The sequence below is a fragment of the Mchenga conophoros genome, linkage group LG20, assembly GCF_057382185.1.
Source record: "Mchenga conophoros isolate Kocher_MC1m ecotype Shallow Benthic linkage group LG20, M_conophoros_male_GT1.1, whole genome shotgun sequence".
NCBI classification, from domain to species: Eukaryota; Metazoa; Chordata; class Actinopteri; order Cichliformes; family Cichlidae; genus Mchenga; species Mchenga conophoros.
This window is the reverse complement of record NC_140545.1, coordinates 840,619-859,250: the sequence shown is the minus strand read 5'-3', so window position 1 is coordinate 859,250 and position 18,632 is coordinate 840,619. Positions and strand designations below refer to the sequence as shown.

At 40.7% G+C, this 18,632-nt stretch overlaps 1 protein-coding gene across 6 annotated transcripts in view; it reads left to right on the top strand.

Moving 5' to 3' along the window:
- Positions 1 to 18,632, top strand: part of cacna2d3a (calcium channel, voltage-dependent, alpha 2/delta subunit 3a) — a 131,966-nt gene that overhangs the window by 21,388 nt on the left and 91,946 nt on the right. For all 6 annotated transcript variants that reach the window (XM_085261158.1, XM_085261157.1, XM_085261161.1 and 3 more), the window contains exon 3: positions 12,560 to 12,676. In XM_085261158.1, the coding sequence (XP_085117284.1) occupies positions 12,560 to 12,676 (117 nt within the window). The remainder of the gene's footprint in view (positions 1 to 12,559; positions 12,677 to 18,632) is intronic.

The following is an 18,632-nucleotide window of genomic DNA, read 5'->3' as shown; positions in this document are numbered from 1 at the left end:
GTAATTTGTGAAGTGGCGTCTATCCCCGGTTTTATACAGCGGCACAACTTTAGCTATTTTCATTTTGTTTGGCACTTTTCCCGTCTGAAATGATAAGTTGCAAATATATGTTAGAGGTCCTACAATTCCTTCAATGACCTTCTTGACGATTTTCATGTCAATATCATTACAATCAGTGGATGTTTTATATTTACACATGTGTACAATGTCAATTATTTCTTTTTCCTCCACTGATGTGAGGAACATTGAGTTAGGGTTCCTATCAATCAGGTTTTCACTACATTCTACTGATGGCAGTGACTCAGGAATTTGTTCTGCCAGTTTTGGTCCAATATTTACAAAATAATGATTAAAGCTGTTGACCTTATCAGCAGTGTTTTCCATAATATTGCCATTATCGATAAAGTATTGTGGATAACTTTGTTGTCCAGAATTATTTTTAATGATACCGTTTAAAACATCCCATATTCCTTTCATATTATGTTTATTGTTGTTCAATATTTTACTATAATACTCCTTTCTACATACACGTATAATATTGGTCAACTTATTTTTGTATTTTTTATATTTATTTTCAGCTTCTTTTGTTCTTTGTTTTAGGTATTCCCTATAGAGTGTATTTTTCTTTTTACATGCATTTTGTAAACCCTTAGTGATCCATGGTCTATCTGAATATTTGTGCTTTCTGTTGTATTTTATTGTTGGACAGTTTTTATCGTACAACTCCATGAATATTCTTAAAAATATGCCATATGCAATATCAATATCAGCTTCTTTGTACACATTGTCCCAGTCCTGATTTAATAGATCGTTCTTAAATGCAGTCATAGTTTCTTCTGTCCTTACACGTCTGTATCTCAGTTGTTCTTCATGCTGATTTTTCTTATAATTAGTGTCATAAACTGCAAAAACTGGTAGGTGATCACTGATGTCATTAATTAATATTCCGCTCACAATGTTGTTTTCCATATTGTTAGTGAAAATATTGTCAAGTAAGGTGGCACAATGTGGTGTAATTCTGCTAGGCCTGGTTATTTTAGGATGTAAACTCAAACTGTACATAGTGTTTAGGAATTCGTCGCTCATTTTATGCTTTTTTGGATTCAACAGGTCAATATTAAAATCACCACAGATAAACATAACTTTTTGATTTGTTTTAGAGAATATTTCCTCTATGAAGTCATTAAATACTTGAATACTAGAGCCAGGTGTTCTATATATACAGCTAATTATTACATTTTTTTCTTTTTCCTTATAAATTTCAATTGTTATACATTCTAGTAAATTATCAATTACAGTTGTCATACTTTCTACCACCTTGTAGTTTAGGTTTTTATCCACATACACAGCTACTCCCCCTCCACTCTTGTTCCTTCTATTTACAAAATTCACTTCATATCCCTCCAGTCCAAAGTCCGTTCCTTTCTCCGCATTGATCCATGTTTCAGAAATGGCAATAATTCCAAATGGATTTGTCAACTCATTTAGATATTCCTTTATATTGTTGAAGTTGGCATACAGACTTCTGCTATTAAAATGGATTATTGATAATTTATTTTCCGTGTTGATGGTGTGCTTAAACTGTTCATCAGTGAAGTAGCAGCAGTTACAGCTGATGTTGTAGAAGAAATTATTTTCCGGGTCTATATCCTTTTCTAAGTCTAGAACATTATGGTCTGTGTATCGAAATGTTCTCAGTTCCAGATTATCATAAAGAGAATTCCAATGAGTTATGTTGATATTGTTGCCGGATGCAGATGAAGTTCTTTTGGACTGTGCCATGTGTTGTGTTGTGTGTCACGTCACATGTGTATTCATACCTCCAGAGTAAGTTGACCTCAGTATTTGTCCCGCTCTTCCATATTTCTGATGACCAACACTTTGGCTTGTTCCGGTGTTCCATTGAGTTTAATGAATACTTTGCAGTTGGTGGTCCATGTATTTTGAATTTTTCCCTGTTTCTTCAAGTAACGTGCTTTCCTGGCAATGTCCGCATTTCTTTTGATCAGATGTTCGTTCATGAAGACATCGGATCCTTTCAGTTTCCTTCCTTGTTTTAACAGTGCTGTTTTCTGTTTTCTGTTTGCAAATCTCACAATGATGGCTGGTTTGTTACTGTCATTTTTTCGGGGTAGAGGGTGGCAAGCCTCAATGTTGTTATAATCCACTTCCACACCTTTGGACCGTAGAAAGGTAACCACTTGATGCTCCGTGGAGTTGACATCTTCCTCTCCTGGCCCTCCTACATTGTCAGTGGCGACCGCCCGGGCGTATGACCGGGGTTTGATGCGAAGCCCCGTGATGATAACATCGTTCATCCGGGTGTACTGCTCCAAATCCGCCACTCTGTTCTCCAGGTACGCCAGCCGCCGATCCTTCTCGGCGTTCTGGATGCGGAGAGCCTTAACTTCCTCGACCAGGTCCAGGATGGCTTTCTGCTGCAGTTTGACAGTAGAAATCTCCTCTGTCATAAACTCCAGCGACTTCTTAATATCGTCTCCTTCCTCGGCTGACAGAACTTTTTTCGGGCCCATGCTGAGAGACGCTCTCGTAGCTTTGCCGTGACGACCGGCTAGCTACTTCCCAGAATTGTAAAGTGCTTTGGGTGCCTTGAAAAGCGCTATATAAATGCAATCCATTATTATTATTGAAGACATTACACTGAGCAAATACTCACCAACCCTGACTCCTCAGTTGTCTTTTCAGTCATTGAACTGCTATCCTGCTTTAACTGATTTATTTCTGTTCTCCTGGGAAATGGTATTTCTGGATGTATGTCAGTTGGCTTCGTGCAATAATGATGTGATGTGAAGAGGATGGCTTCAGGCTAATTGGGCCCAGTCTGCTCTGGCCCAGCCTACTGAACATAGTGCTGCAAACTGCCTGTGGTAAGCTGAACCCTGTTAGATTCTCACTGACCACACTAACATGATCCTAAACGCTTTAGTTCAGGCCGTGGGCTCTCTGCGTCTGCCCTACACCTCGATGAAGTGTGTATTATCTGTCACTTCTGGCCATTTTCATTGTTGTGGGTTTAGTGGAGCTGCAGATGAAAGTATATGACTGTTAATGGAAAAGTAATAGGATATGTATTTTTATTTCAGAGAGGAAGAAAGGAAAAGCAGGAGATGCTCAACGTATAGGAAAAAGAAGAATCTGTAGGAGAGGCACTAAAGCGAAAGGGAGGAAATTGGCAAAGAAACTTGTCAAGCCCACCAGAGTCTGCCAGGAATCAGGATTGGCTTAAAACCTTGAATCTCTGTCCCTCAGCCATACTGCAGTTGTCAGTGAGCCAGTGGGATTATTGCACTGATTTTCATACGGTTTTGGTCGCTGTGATTTGGATTCTGAGTCATCAGCCAGTCACTTTGATTGGACACAGACTGTGTTATTTGAGGCTACAATTAATTAGCTGTGCTGTTGAGTTAGGGACTAATGTTTGCGTTAGGAAATGCAAAATGTGGCTGTTGTAATTGTCAGGTAATTGTTAGTCCTGGAAAAAAAAGTCTAAACAGACATTAAAATGATGTCATTAGGTACGCCTTCATTGCTTTGTGGAATTGCTTGCTTCCTTTATTTATGTCCTTTTTGCTTTCTTGCTCTGCCACTGTGGCAGTCAAACAGAAGCCATTTTGGTTAGCTCTACTAGGACATTTCAAGAGAATTTTGAAATTTGAAACATTCTGGCTGTAGCGTGCAAATTAATTTGGCAGTGAAGGCACCGTTTCAGCAGCATTTCAAAGACTCGCAGACTATTCAGTGTGACGGTTAACAGAGTGTTGATGCTATGAAATGGAAATTAAGATGAAACACTGGCTGCTTCCCTTTATGAGCCTGATACATCCCAGAATTCTTGCTATCAGTAGCCCTGCATTGTTCATGTTCTGCTTTGCTCAGCCCATCTTAAAATCTCTCTCCTTCCTTACTAGTAATAGTAGAACCTTTTCTTTGGAACAGGAGGGTTGCCTGCTCAAGTCAGACACTCAGATCCTGAAAAAGTACCTGAATGAATTTGACCCTCTTCTAATTTTTTTTCCACTATCACTGCTACCATTAATCAGGTGGTTTTTCCAGCTGATTAATATAATATAGACTTGTGTAATCTACAGGGAGTGCAGAATTATTAGGCAAATGAGTATTTTGTCCACTTCATGCATGTTGTCTTACTCCAAGCTGTATAGGCTCGAAAGCCTACTACCAATTAAGCATATTAGGTGATGTGCATCTCTGTAATGAGAAGGGGTGTGGTCTAATGACATCAACACCCTATATCAGGTGTGCATAATTATTAGGCAACTTCCTTTCCTTTGGCAAAATGGGTCAAAAGAAGGACTTGACAGGCTCAGAAAAGTCAAAAATAGTGAGATATCTTGCAGAGGGATGCAGCAGTCTCAAAATTGCAGAACTTCTGCAGCGTGATCATCGAACAATCAAGCGTTTCATTCAAAATAGTCAACAGGGTCGCAAGAAGCATCACACGCGTCCAAGTACTCCACAGCGTGGCTGCAAGAAAGGGTATAAAAGAAGAAAAACTAATGACATGGCCTCCTTGTTCACCTGATCTGAACCCCATTGAGAACCTGTGGTCCATCATCAAATGTGAGATTTACAAGGAGGGAAAACAGTACACCTCTCTGAACAGTGTCTGGGAGGCTGTGGTTGCTGCTGCACGCAATGTTGATGGTGAACAGATCAAAACACTGACAGAATCCATGGATGGCAGGCTTTTGAGTGTCCTTGCAAAGAAAGGTGGCTATATTGGTCGCTGATTTGTTTTTGTTTTGTTTTTGAATGTCAGAAATGTATATTTGTGAATGTGGAGATGTGATATTGGTGTCACTGGTAAAAATAAATAATTGAAATGGGTATATATTTGTTTTTTGTTAAGTTGCCTAATAATTATGCACAGTAATAGTCACCTGCACACACAGATATCCCCCTAAAATAGCTAAAACTAAAAACTACTTCCACAAACATTCAGCTTTGATATTAATGAGTTTTTGGGTTCATTGAGAACATGGTTGTTGTTCAATAATAAAATTATTCCTCAAAAATACAACTTGCCTAATAATTCTGCACGCCCTGTATGTAATATAGACTTCCTCTTTGCACTCCTTGTGCCAAGTTGCTCGTAATGAGGAATGTAGGAAATTAGTGGATTTATACTTAATGTATAATCTGCACAATTTACTATGCCCTCTATTTAGTTATTTTAACCTTGTGTAGGGCTGCGCGATATGACCAAAATCTCATATCCCGATATCAGACATCTATCGTTCGATAACGATATAAATCACAAAAATGCAACATTTTCTGTAAGTTCTGTGAATCTCGGGCAGCTCGACTTGCGTGAAGTGTTTCCAGCTGCGCGTCGTGTAGCTGGAGTAGAGTGTTTTAACCAATGCTGAAACGATACATTTTTAGACATAAGTTGTAACGGCGCCGTTTTCTTTGTGAGTATTTATTACACGGCGTGCTGCGGGGAAAAGCCTGTTCTAACGTTTGAGTCTAAGCTTTATTTTTTAGCACCTGGCGGCTCTTTTTTGCTTCTCATCCATAAATAATCTGCTCTTTCACGTGATTCAGTTTATTTTGAAAAGTCTCAACAGGATCTTGAGCTTTATTGTGAAAGGTTTATGTGGAACATAAACAAGCGGACGCACGATGGTGTTACCATCGTTGTTGCTAATGACAACGCATAAAAACAGGCGCTTGTCCGTCTGTAGTGTGGTGATATTAAATATAAGAGAAAGAGAGAACTTTAAGAAATGAATACAGCCACTGCAGTGACCATCAAAACCATGAAAACATATTGCCGTAAACAGTTTATTTTGCAACACCATGAAACAAACGATAGCGTAAAATGAAACGATAGACGTTTTTATAGCGTATATATATCGTTATATGAACAGCCCTAACCTAGTGTATGCTATCTGTGTCCACTTGCAACAAATAGCATTTCACCCTCCCACAAATTTTCGCTTAAGTATTGCCTGTCTGTGATTTTTCTGCTCTTCCATCATCCTATTTCTATACTTGTTAACTTCAACCTTAAATATCTTGCTGCCATCTCTTTATTTCCTTGTTACTCTCGATCTCTCTGGCTATTTCCCTTAATCTGATCTGCCCTTTTGTCCAAAGCCACCTTGTGGAAGCATGTCTGGCCTTTCCCTTCCTCTCACCAGTAATAACCAGTATTGTTAACACTTTCAAAGGGAATGCCCTCAAACGCTCTGTGGCCTACCATCACAGGCTTCTAGCAGGTTTGTATCCTTGCTGACCGCACACCTCCATAAGTCTGGAACTTTCTCTTCTCAGCCTCATCCATGTGCTCTCTGAGATCTTGCATTGTTAACATGGGGATTATGCCTGGTCCAGGCCATGGTGAAATTGTCTTTGCCTCGAACTTTAGTTTCTTGCCCAGGTTAATGTCTAGATGCCAACGCTGGCAGAAGTAGAGCCAACATTAGCTCTAGGTTCTATGCTGGGCTTCCTTCTACCTTGAATATTGTGGTAGGTTTTGATTTGGCCCTTTGAAGTGATCCCCGATCCCTGGGCTCTCTGTCCTGGTTGTTGTGTCCTTGGGCAAGACACTTTACCCTACCGCCTACTGGTGTTGGCCAGAGGGGCCGATGCCGCGATATGGCAGCCTCGCTTCTGTCAGTCTGCCCCAGCCCAGGGCAGCTGTGGCTACAACCGTAGCTGCCTCCACCAGTGTGTGAATGAATAGTGGCATTGTAAAGCGCTTTGGGTGCCTTGAAAAGTGCTATATAAATCCAATCCATTATTATTATTATTATTATTTGAAGAAGCATCCATCTGCAGCCTGGGAGAAAGTGTAGTGACAATCAGATCACCCATTAATGCTCCTACTGGGAAATGTCACGCTGGAGTCTTGGTCACAGGCCCTGTGTATTCTGTCTCTGTATACCTTACAACCAGGTACTTGGGAAAAGAAAAAGAATAACTGTGCAGTGTTTTATAATACCTGGTACAACTCACAGGCTGACTTCAATCTTATTTGGCAGACCCACCAGTGACTGTAACACTCAACAGCCATTCCCAAAGTCAAGAGTGCTGCAGCCCCCTTAAAAAATATTCCATTGTGTCCACGCAACCTAAAATCTTCACTTGTTGTTTGCCACCCAGTCATATCCAAAGTGTTAACGGGTGAACCACCTGCCACCAGAGACAAACTTCAATATCAGAGCTGTAAATTTAGAGTAATGAGTAGTAACACAAACTAACCACCTCCTATTAACTGTTCAAATTCACTTTTTATATAAATAAATGAAATGATATACATATGTAACTTAACATACCTGTGAGTAATTTTAAAATTCAATTTCTATTATTATTGTGGCCCACACGCAGTACCTTTGTGATCCATCAGGGGGTCCCTGCCCACATTTTGGGAATCACTGCTCTAGCATGGTTCTTGATGTTGCTGGTGACACCGATGTAGCTAATCCGGTTGTTCAGTCTGACGTCACTAGCCGTGTCTGGGTCTAAACTCCGCTGCAGGTCCATATATCAAACGATCACTATGGCATTACTGAGAGTTGAAAAACTGTCTAAAGTCTTTCATCTTTAATAAAATGATCAGCATTCTGCTCTACCAGGTGTAACAATTGAGTTTAACATCCAGGCATCCATGAAAACGGAATTTATGACATTTAACGGAGTTAGAAGTTAGCAGGGAGTTAGCTCGCTAGCTTCTATCTAAATACAATATAGCATGTCCTGACTGCGGGGTTTTGGAAACAAATTCAAACGTACAGCTCTGTTATCACTTCCAACATAAATGAAGACAGAAACTAAACAGCAGTGACGTTTGTAGGGTTACTTAAGTTGGGCTAGCTGGTATATAATGATGTGCTACGTGACCGCTAGCGACACAGCTATGTTAGCATAATATAAACAAGCTAACTTTTTTTCCACTCGATAAAAGTTAACGTGAGTGTTCTCGGTGGTCAGGAACAAATGTAATCGCATGGCAGGATGCTGTAAAAGGACCAAACTTCAGCCAGGAGAACAACTGAGATAATCCATCCACAATACGAGGTTAGTCATTCATATACTGCTGCATAGGCTGGGCTGTAGTTACATCCTAAGGTTTTAAAGACTGAGCTTAAATAAATGATTAGTGGTAATAAAAGCCGAGGGAGGTCAACAGGGATCACTGACTGTTTTAGGAGCTTTTTGAGATCAAATAGAAGAAAATACATAACATTAAACATGTTAACAACACAAAAGCCATATTAAACGCAGACTACTTTAGGCCCGGAAGTAGGATTCGTCGCGTCATCACTGAACAACCGGATAGCTTTGTTTGATGTGGATGTCTGCCTTAAAATGTTTCGCCACAACACAGTCAGGTAGAGTTATGGGAGTACCTTGTTGTGTTGCAAACATGTAGGTACTGCAGGAATGTCCCCAAGAATGTATCAGTATTCCTCCTCTTTAGAAGGAGCTCAGAACTGACTGACCTTCTTGGAATTATCTTCCGAGACCCCGCAAATTTAAAAATCCTACATTGCTTTGTTCTCAAGTTATCGCATTCAAAAGATTTTCGGAAAACTTGACCTCTGACCTTTGTTGAGGTCACTGAGATTTGAACTTGCCCAAGACTTTTACGTGAAGCTCCCACATTGCCTGCTTCTCGAGTTTTTGCCTTCACAAACTTCAGCTGGTTAGCAGGGTGTTGATCATATCCCGTCATCCTTTTATGGCTGAGGGGTAAAAGCTGCTGTTTCTGTTAGCTATATCAAATCAAATCAAATCAAATCACTTTTATTGTCACATCACATGTGCAGGCACACTGGCACAGCACATGCGAGTGAAATTCTTGTGTGCGAGCCCCACAAGCAACAGAGATGTGCAAACACAACAACACAAACGAGCAAAATACAAGAATGGCCAACCTGAAACTAATAAATATATGTACAATATATAATAGTGTATGCATTTCTGGATGTGTATACTAAATATTTTCCTACGTGTGTGTGTGTGTGTGTGTGTGTGTGTGTATACACATTTTTACAAATTAAATAGTAAAAAAAAATAATAATAATAAAATATATAAAATATGCCACTTGATCCAGATGTAAGGGACTATTTTGCAAGAACTGGAAGATTCTGCTATTCATGGCCATCATCCAATCTCTTTTTGGCGTTCAGTAGCTAGGCCAGTGTTCCAGGTCAAAGAATAGGTGCACTGCATTGTATCTACAGTTTATACACAATAAAATAACTTGTCTTAAGTCTTGTTCTCTGAAATCACATCATCACATTTTGGCTAATTCCTCGACTACAAAGAAATTCACCATTTTTGAAAGTTTTGGTATGAAACAAGTGTTGCCCTCTGTTTTGAAGTTGCAGTTTTTCAGATGATTGCTTAAATCCAAAAGCTGCTGCTTCAATGTGTGATGCTGTCTTCATTCCTCTCCTCCTACCATGATCTCTCTTTCCCTCACTATGCTTCTCTTGTGTGGTTGCTGTACAGGAGTAGCTAAAGCATGCATCTAAGCAGGTTGGCATAACATTAGAGAGGGCATGCTATTTGATATGGCGGTAATCTTCTCTTAAATCCCCCAAGAGTGAAACACAGCCGCCTGCAGCTTTGCACAGATTTCAAAAATGGCTCTTTTTTCCCTCCTTTTTCTCTGTACAGATATACACCCTAACTTAGATCAGCTCTGCATATGTGTATGTGACATGTATGGGTGTGGAATTACTGAGACTTAATGTCACTGTCCCCAGTTAAGGCGCTGGTTAAGCTAAGCATCCTAATATAGGTTTATAGCAGAATGACGTGATTTTGTGAAGTGCAGATACTGAGTGCAGTGGTGTGTTCATCAGCACTTAATGTGTGGTCGTTCAAATTTGAAGTTGGCAAACTATTACTTGGTACCTAGTCCTTCGTCGTATATTGTAACTGTTTCTGTCTGTGTAATTTTACCCGTGCTCCTCCTGGCAACAGAGACCCTCCTTCATATATATATATATATATATATATATATATATATATATATATATATATACAATACCCAGAGTAATTTTGGCTTGTGCACTTATATATGTATTTTAGCCTTTTAACTGCAAGCATATAGTGCTGTTTAGTCAAGTCTTCAGTCACCCTTCTTTATAGTTTGATTCCAAGAAGCCAGACTTTCTTGCAATTTAAAGTGGTCTTGAGAAGTTGTTCTGCAGGCTTTTTAAAGGTCTTTCAATTTCAGTATAATTATTGTACCTAACCATTTTCGTTCTTTAGCTGAATCTTTGAAAAAAAGCTATAAATAATACATGAAAAAACACATGACAGGCATAAAATAGTATTTTTGCACCATGTGTGTCCTTAAAAAATTGAGTAAACTTAACAAGTGGAGGATTACTGAAGTGGCAGGCCTAAACAAACTATCCCCATCAGATGAACAGTATCTGACAGTCATGTCCTTAAGAAATAGGAAGAAATGCTGCATAAAGCTGACACAGGACCTAAGAGATCCATTTGGCCCTTCGATTGATCTATTTACTGATTCCTAAAGCCTTATCAGAAATAGTCTTAATGCAAGGATGGCTATTAAGAAATCATTGACAGGGAAGGGAAACGAGTAGAAACAGGCGGGGGCCAAATGCACAAGAACTGAAACGGCCTTGAAATGAGTGGCAAAGGTCTTATGGAGTGATGAATCCAACTTTCACATTCCTGGTTCAAATTATCATCACTATGTTCATAAGGAGGTCAGGAGAGAGTATCTACAGCCATCTCTAAAACACAGTGGGGGGTCATGGCTTGGGGCTGCATTTTAGCCAGTGATGTTGGGGATCTTATCTAAATTACCAAGATATAGAAACGCACACTGGAACACTGTCAGCTGTGGACTGGCCTCCTCAGAGCCCCAATCTCAACATTATTGAAGCAGTGTGGGATCATCATGACGGAGAACAGAACGAAAGGCAGCAAACATCTAACGAGAAGCTTTTAATGTCCTTCAAGAAGCCTGGAAAACTGACCCGACGAAACAGACCTAAAAAAGAAATCTTGTCTAAGAGATTGATAGGTTCATCTAGCAGAAACTTATTGCTGGAACGCCAAGACAATTCTACTACAACAGCAAAAGCATCAGACACCAGGCTGAACTCTTTGGGTAGTCTCGTGCACGAGGGAGAGAACCGTGACGAGCGCCGTTCCTGCCGCTCGAACCCCGGTCGCTCTCAGTTAGCCCCCTCGTAGCACTGCTCTTTATTGTGGTTACATGAATATGCATGGATTCATTAACATATGACGTCTTACGTAGGCATACATGTGAACAAAGAGTACCGTCTGTGTATTTGTGCAGGTGTGTGTGCGTGTGTGTGTGGGGGGGGGGTCAAGATGTGACCCCATGAACGACTCCCCTAAATCTGCTGGGCCTGGAAGTCCAGCAGTTCGTCTAAACAAAAGGCACTTAAACAGACATGGATGTGTTTACGTACCATAAAACAGTAAAAGAAGGTACGACCTCTCTCATGACCTTAGGATGAGTGTGTATGCCAGAGTGTCTTTGCAGACTGCTAAGGATCTCACATCCTATCACTACACAATCGATCATACACCTCTAAGAATATATGGTTATATATTTCTAACATGGCAATCCAACAATATAAACCTAACAGAGATTTCAGGCTGTGTTGAAGAGTAAAGGTGTTCAAATAAAATGTTGACTTTAAAGTAGGGCTGCGCGATATGACCAGAATCTCATATCCCGATATAAAACATCTATCGTTCGATAACGATATAAATCACAAAAATGCAACATTTTCTGTAAGTTCTGTGAATCTCGGGCAGCTCGACTTGCGTGAAGTGTTTCCAGCTGCGCGTCGTGTAGCTGGAGTCGAGTGTTTTAACAGATGCATGAAACGATACATTTTTAGACATAAGTTGTAACGGGACCATCAAAACCATGAACAAATATTACCGTAAACAGTTTATTTTGCGACACCACGAAACAAACGATAGCGTAAAATGAAACGATAGACGTTTTTATATCGTCATCCGATATATATCGTTATATGAACAGCCCTACTTTAAAGCTTATTAGTATTGTACAAGCTCTGTTTTTGCCTTTTATATTATGTCCATGTATATTTGCACATTTCAATCAATCACTGTACCTAATTCCCATTTCTTAGCAAAATATAAAAAAAATGTAAGATTGCTTAAGACTTTGTGTGTTTGTACTGTACATATAAAAATATACATTCTTCGTGTTAATGCTTTCAATACTCATAATGTATCATTGGAAGACCTTAAAGCCATTACAACCTAAAAGATTGCGGGATTATCTTACTTTCCTTACCCTAGCTAAGGTTTCAGCAAAACAGTGTTAAGTATCATAGATATACATGAGTTCATATAGTGTTGCATGTTACGCATATCCCTGAATCTGCTGACAGGATTTAGTGGAACGAAAGCGTTTTTGTGTTGCGGTCACTGTAGACTCAGAACATGATTTTGTGACCTAATGTCAGAAACACAAGAACATTGCATGATTGTGTGTTTTTTTTTTCCTGTCAGAAATACAAGGAGTTTGAGCGGGCAGTACGGGTGGAAGAGATCGATGGTCTGCGGCTGGTTAAGAGGCTGGCAGAGAACATGGAGGAGATGTTTCACAAGAAAGCTCAGGCGATGAAGGTATGTTTCCCTACGTTAATTTTCATCCATCACACAAACAACTTGAATAAACCCCCAAATTATCTCAACAAATAACAATGATGTCAAAACTGCAAAGAGAGAGAGACTTTTTAGCTCTATATGTTCAAGTCTTTGTGATATGATATGTGAAGGAGTGACTATCCAAGAATAGGTGAAGCAAAAGGCAGACTAGACAGACTTCAGCCCCCTGAGATACAGGCACTGAGTGCAAGTATAACCAGCCTTGCCCACTGCCCCTTCACAAGTCCTCTGACTTTAACCTCCATCTGATCTATATATGTATATGATATATATGCATTTCTTTTTTTTTTACTTTGCACACATGAAGATGTTTTTGTATTGATGGTTCTTGTGCAAAATCATGTTTTATATCATTTGTAGTTTGACACTGTAAGCATCTATTTTTAAGTAAACTTGGCCGTATATTGTTGGTGCATTAATCCAACGTCGTTTTCATGTCTGTGGATGTTGTGTGTGTCAGTGCTGTAAGGCGCACTGCACAATGTGGCAGCGCGTCCACAGTGCGCTGCCTCTTTGGCTGGGTCTCTCGCTCCAGGTGACTGATCCTATCAGGACAACATGGTGCTGTTAACAGAAATTGGATTTTTTTCTGAGAATTTGGTCAGAGGATGCACGCCTAAAGGAAGTGAGTGAGTGAGAGGCGTGCAGATAGAATTAAGCCATTTCCACGTCTTATGTATGGTACCGTTTCCTGCTTAGGTTGCATAATGGTGCTTGTTTTGCAGTGTTATAATCACCCTTAAAATGTTCAGATTTCCATATGTGGACATAGAAAAGATTATGTATTTCCAACTGCTGTGCGTCATCTGGCATTTCAAAAATATCACTCCTACTCATATACAGCATTTGCTGGCATGAAGGCAAGCTTCTAATTGAATATTTCTACTGTCATTGAATTCTGTAATGAAAAACAAAGGAATGAATCAGTTTTCTAATGATAATGAACATTGTTTTGTATTTCAACCAAATGCCATGTGCTCCACATGAAGATTAAGCTTACATAATTGTATTTTATGACCGAGAGATTAGATGTCTGTGTGCTTCCTTGGGATTCTGTAAAATCCACGGAGACATGAGGTTCAGCCAGTTAATGGCTTCTTGAAAGTCCCTGTCTCGATGCTGGATGCCTGACAATTGTGCATCTCAGTAGGCTTTGTGGGAGTTTGTGTGTTTGTATCTGTATGAAGTAAAAGTTGTGGGGATCGATGTGAAGATCACGGGGTGCCCGGTACGTTTTTAGACAGGGAACAAGTTGTTGAGAGGAAGAGAGATAGAAATGTTAGAGAAAATCATTTGAAAGAAGCATTTGCGTGTGGGAAAATAAGGTGTAAATTTAACCTTTGTTAGCCACGATTTCATTTCACCTCCTTTTGGTCTTGGCCTCGTGATGAATTGTTTGTTTCAGCCATATAATGGACGCATCGATGAGTCCTTTTTTCCTTCTTCTTTCCCATCTTGCTCCATTTTCTCTTTATTACCAGAGCTCTCATCTGTCTGGCCTAGCGTGCACTCCCACAGCTGTCCTTAAGCCATCCCTCTCTCCTTTGTCTGTCTCTCCCTTCTCTGCTCCGCCTCTTCCCACGGCTCTGCTTTTTACTAAAGTATATGTGGCGCTTCAGCGATTCAATTTCCGTGCAGGTGCTCTGCCCTGTCCGTCAACGTGGTTTTATCTCCTCGTCTCCACGTCGATTTCCCCTCTTTATCGCTCACCGCCACCTGCTGAGAGACAACAGCGTCTGTTGCTGTGAAAGCGTGCACCTGTAAAAGCATGTGTATGAGCATTGATTTCATTTGGCTTTAAATGCGCCTTAGAGAGATCGTTTTTCCGGTAATTTTGTTCCTAATTTTCAAAATATTTTTTTTAATTTGGGTACTGAAATATTATTTTAAATGTAACCTAAATTACTCAACATTTTCAAAGCAGGCATCTTGGCGAGTGAAGTAGGAACCCAGCATGGCTGTCATTACTGCATGATCTTTCTTCTATGGCAGGTGAAACCTTTTACACAGTAATGTATGTAGAACTGTGTGTTCTTGAATTGCTGTTTTATGGCATTGGTGTCTACTTTCTTTCTCCTCTCATATTTGCACTGATTTAACAAAACCTGGTGGGAGCAGTTCGTTCTTGTAGTTGCTTTGGCAGATTTAATTGCACTAATATACAACAAACAAAAAGGGCAATCAAACAGTTCTTCGATGTAGACTTTAAAGGACATTATGTACTGCATGTCTGCGTGTCTAGCTTTTGTATGTGCTGTAAATCCACAGACACTTGCGTGGCTTGCATGTTAGCCCGCCATTGTTATTTTTAATTGCTGTTACCTTCATCAGTTCCTGTGGAAGTTGGATATTATCATTGTCTCGCAGACCGCAATTCCTCTCCTATTTCTGTCGCTCCAGAAAAAAAACAATAAAACAAAAAATGCTCGTCTTCAGACTGAAAATGGTGGCAACAGCAGACGGTTAAAGAAACAGCGAACACGTTGTTATCAAAGTTGAAAGGCGTGGAGCTATTGTAATGCCCCCTTTGAAGTCAAGCATGGCTGTGTTTCATGTGACAAATGCACTTCAAAGCAGAGTGGATGCCTCGCTGCTAGGGCTGTTTCTCCTGTAATGGCATTCGGTCTCTGCTCTGTACCTGCTGATATCATTTACCTGTGGCAACTCTGCCTCTGAAGTCCTCATCCTGATTACTAGTGCAGAGTACAGAACGTTTGCAATGTTGTAGGCTAAAAATAAAAGGCAAACATGGGATTGGAAGTGAAATTTCTCAGCCAGTAAAACCTCCTATGATATCTAATTTTCTTATTGCTGAAATGTACTTTGAATGTTAATGTTGAAGTTAGCATTTCTCATCCTCTGCGGGAAATAATTTGATTTAAAATGTTTTTCCCAACAGGTGAGACTTAATACTCACATTTTTTTAAAGAAATGTAACCGATTATTTAAATAAATAAGGACAATGACAACAATATATGTTATATTCTAAGATGAGTAAAATCATTCGATCATCACCTAACAGTTAATAACCAATTAATGTATATTTTATACTAACTGTATGGAAAACTGGTCATAACTGATGCTAACACTTAAACACTTTCACTTGGGGTTCACACAGATGAACCTTTCATCATATGTCTGCCTAATTATTTGCTTAGCAAATCATAATTTCCTGCTCTCTTGATGGCAAAGAAATATCTATCATCATTAGGGCTGCCACGATTAGTCGACTAGTCACGATTACGTCGACGACTAATGTCATAGTGGACGCATTGTTTGAAGCTTTGTAAGATCCCAAAAGACGCAGGAATAAGTAGTAGGATTTAAGAGTGTAATAACTAGAGATGGACCGATCCGATATTACGTATCGTTATCGGTCCGATACTGACCTAAATTACTGGATCGGATATCGGAGAAAAATAAAAAAATGTAATCCGATCCATTAAATATCACGAAAGCACCTCACAAAACTTGCAACACGCCGTAACTCACCTCAGAACGTCGGAGCAGTATGCATCACGTGATAGAGCGGCTGTGGCATGCGGGACCTGTCTGGATAGCATGTGGAGCTTCGCTAGCAACCCGGCATTTCATCTCCGACAAAGTTATCCCCGAGAGAAGTAAAGCAAGTGTGTAAGTCCATCTCTGAATGTTTGTAAAGCATTCCTGCGTTAAGCTTAACAAACGACTGCCTCTCCGGCTGCTACTTCAATCATGAAACTGCTTAATGATCAGCTGATCGGCTTTTCTGTCGCGAGTCTGTCTCTTCTTTGTTTTTGGCCCACTTTGCACCAGAAAGAGGAAACCAGCGGCTGAACAACAGCAGCACGTTTAAGCTTGATAAGCTGTTGTTAGAATTTATTTAATATTACTTTCTACTCGAGGATCTTTTTCTACATAGCTGACGCTGGTAACTGTGCAGGGGCGGATCTAGCAAAGTTTAGCCAGGGGGGCCGATAGGGCATGAACAGGGAAAAGGGGGCACAAAGACATACTTTTCTTTCTTATTCTCATTTAAAATGTCGAGCTTTTAATAAATAATTATCTGACACCCAAAGTTTTAATCTGATGTAAAATGAATAGAAGTCAATTACTGTATATAGTAACTATTAAGTCTAATATATATACCCTAGTAAGCTATAGTACTTTTTCCTTTGGGAAGGTACCATCTGTGCAGTCTGCAATTTTGTTGAAGAAAGATGTTGAATCTATTTAATATTTCTTGAAAAATAATTGATTTCTGTGTATTTTTTTTCACACTGCATCAAATTAAGGTTGATTACGTCGATTAAGCATCATGAGGTGGAGCGTGAGGGGTGGTTCCCTATTTTTTATTTATTTATTTTTGTTGTTGCTGGGAGTTGGAACCCTATTAGTTAGGTTGCTTAATATTTATGCTAAGTACTCTTTAAAATACCAGAATAGGGAGGATGGTGTAGGTTTAAGTTTATTAGATTGATCAGTATTGCTGAACTATGAAATATTTTTTTTTTGCATACAGGTATAACAGAATAGCTTTAGTGTAGTTGTTGTTTTAAACTTGAGTATGAACTTGTACAAAATGCAGCAAGATATTTAAAAAACAGTTTTGTTGATTAAAAAACACTATATCGGATTCATATCGGTATCGGCAGATATCCAAATCTATGATATCGGTATCGGACATAAAAAAGTGGTATCGTGCCATCTCTAGTAATAACGGACTGAAACAGAAGATGGCAGCACTGCATGTACAAGGATGCCAGCTGCCGTTAAACCCCGAAGAAGAAGAAGCTGTGTCCGGTATCGTAGCTGTGTACAAATTCAGGAACCGCATCCTCCAGGAACGCCAGGACCGCCTCCTACAACGCGGGTCTCGCCACTGGCGATATGAGCGCCTACAAAGCGGCATCATACGGCGTGTGGCGCGCGGTGAGAGATGCCAAACGCAGGTACCGGGAACGTGTGGAGTCCCGCTTCCACCAGGGCGACACACGGAGTATGTGGCACGGACTACGCACCATTACGGACTACAAAGCCAGGGACACTGCGCCGATCAACGCCGACTCTGCATTCACCAACGAGCTGAATCGGTTCTACGCCCGTTTCGAGGTTAGCCAGGCGGCTAATGCTATCTACCGCCTGATTACCGAGGACAGTGACGTCATCAGCGAGAGACCGGTGACCAGCATCGCGGAGCATGACGTCCGAGCGGCACTGAGGAGAGTGAACACAAGGAAAGCAGCGGGGCCAGACGGCATCACCGGCCGTCTGCTGCGCTGCTGTGCTGACCAGCTAGCAGGTGTGTTCACTTACATCTTCAACGAGTCCCTGGCGAAGTCTGTGGTCCCCACATGCTTCAAAAGATCCACCATCATCCCTGTGCCCAAGAACAGCAAACCCTCATCCCTGAACGATTACCGGCCAGTTGCACTGACCTCGGTAGTAATGAAGGTGTTTGAGAGGCTGCTGAAGAACATCATCTCCTCCTCCATCCCAGACACCACAGATCCGCTGCAGTTCGCCTACAGATCCAACAGATCCACAGAGGATGCCATCGCCCACGTCCTACACACCACTCTCAGCCACGTGGACAAGAAACAGGGTAACTATGTGCGAATGCTGTTTGTTGATTACAGTTCAGCGTTTAACACAATAGTGCCCTGCAGACTGTTCACAAAGCTGAGGGATCTGGGACTTAACAGCCGTCTGTGTGCATGGGTGTTGGACTTCCTCACTGGCAGAACTCAGGTGGTGAGGGTGGGCAGGTGCTTCTCCAACAGCATCACCATCAACACAGGAGCACCTCAGGGATGTGTCCTCTCGCCACTGCTCTACTCCCTCTACACTTCAGACTGTGTGGCCACCCACGGCTCCAACACCATTGTGAAGTTTGCTGACGACACAGTGGTGTTGGGTGCCATCTCCAACAACG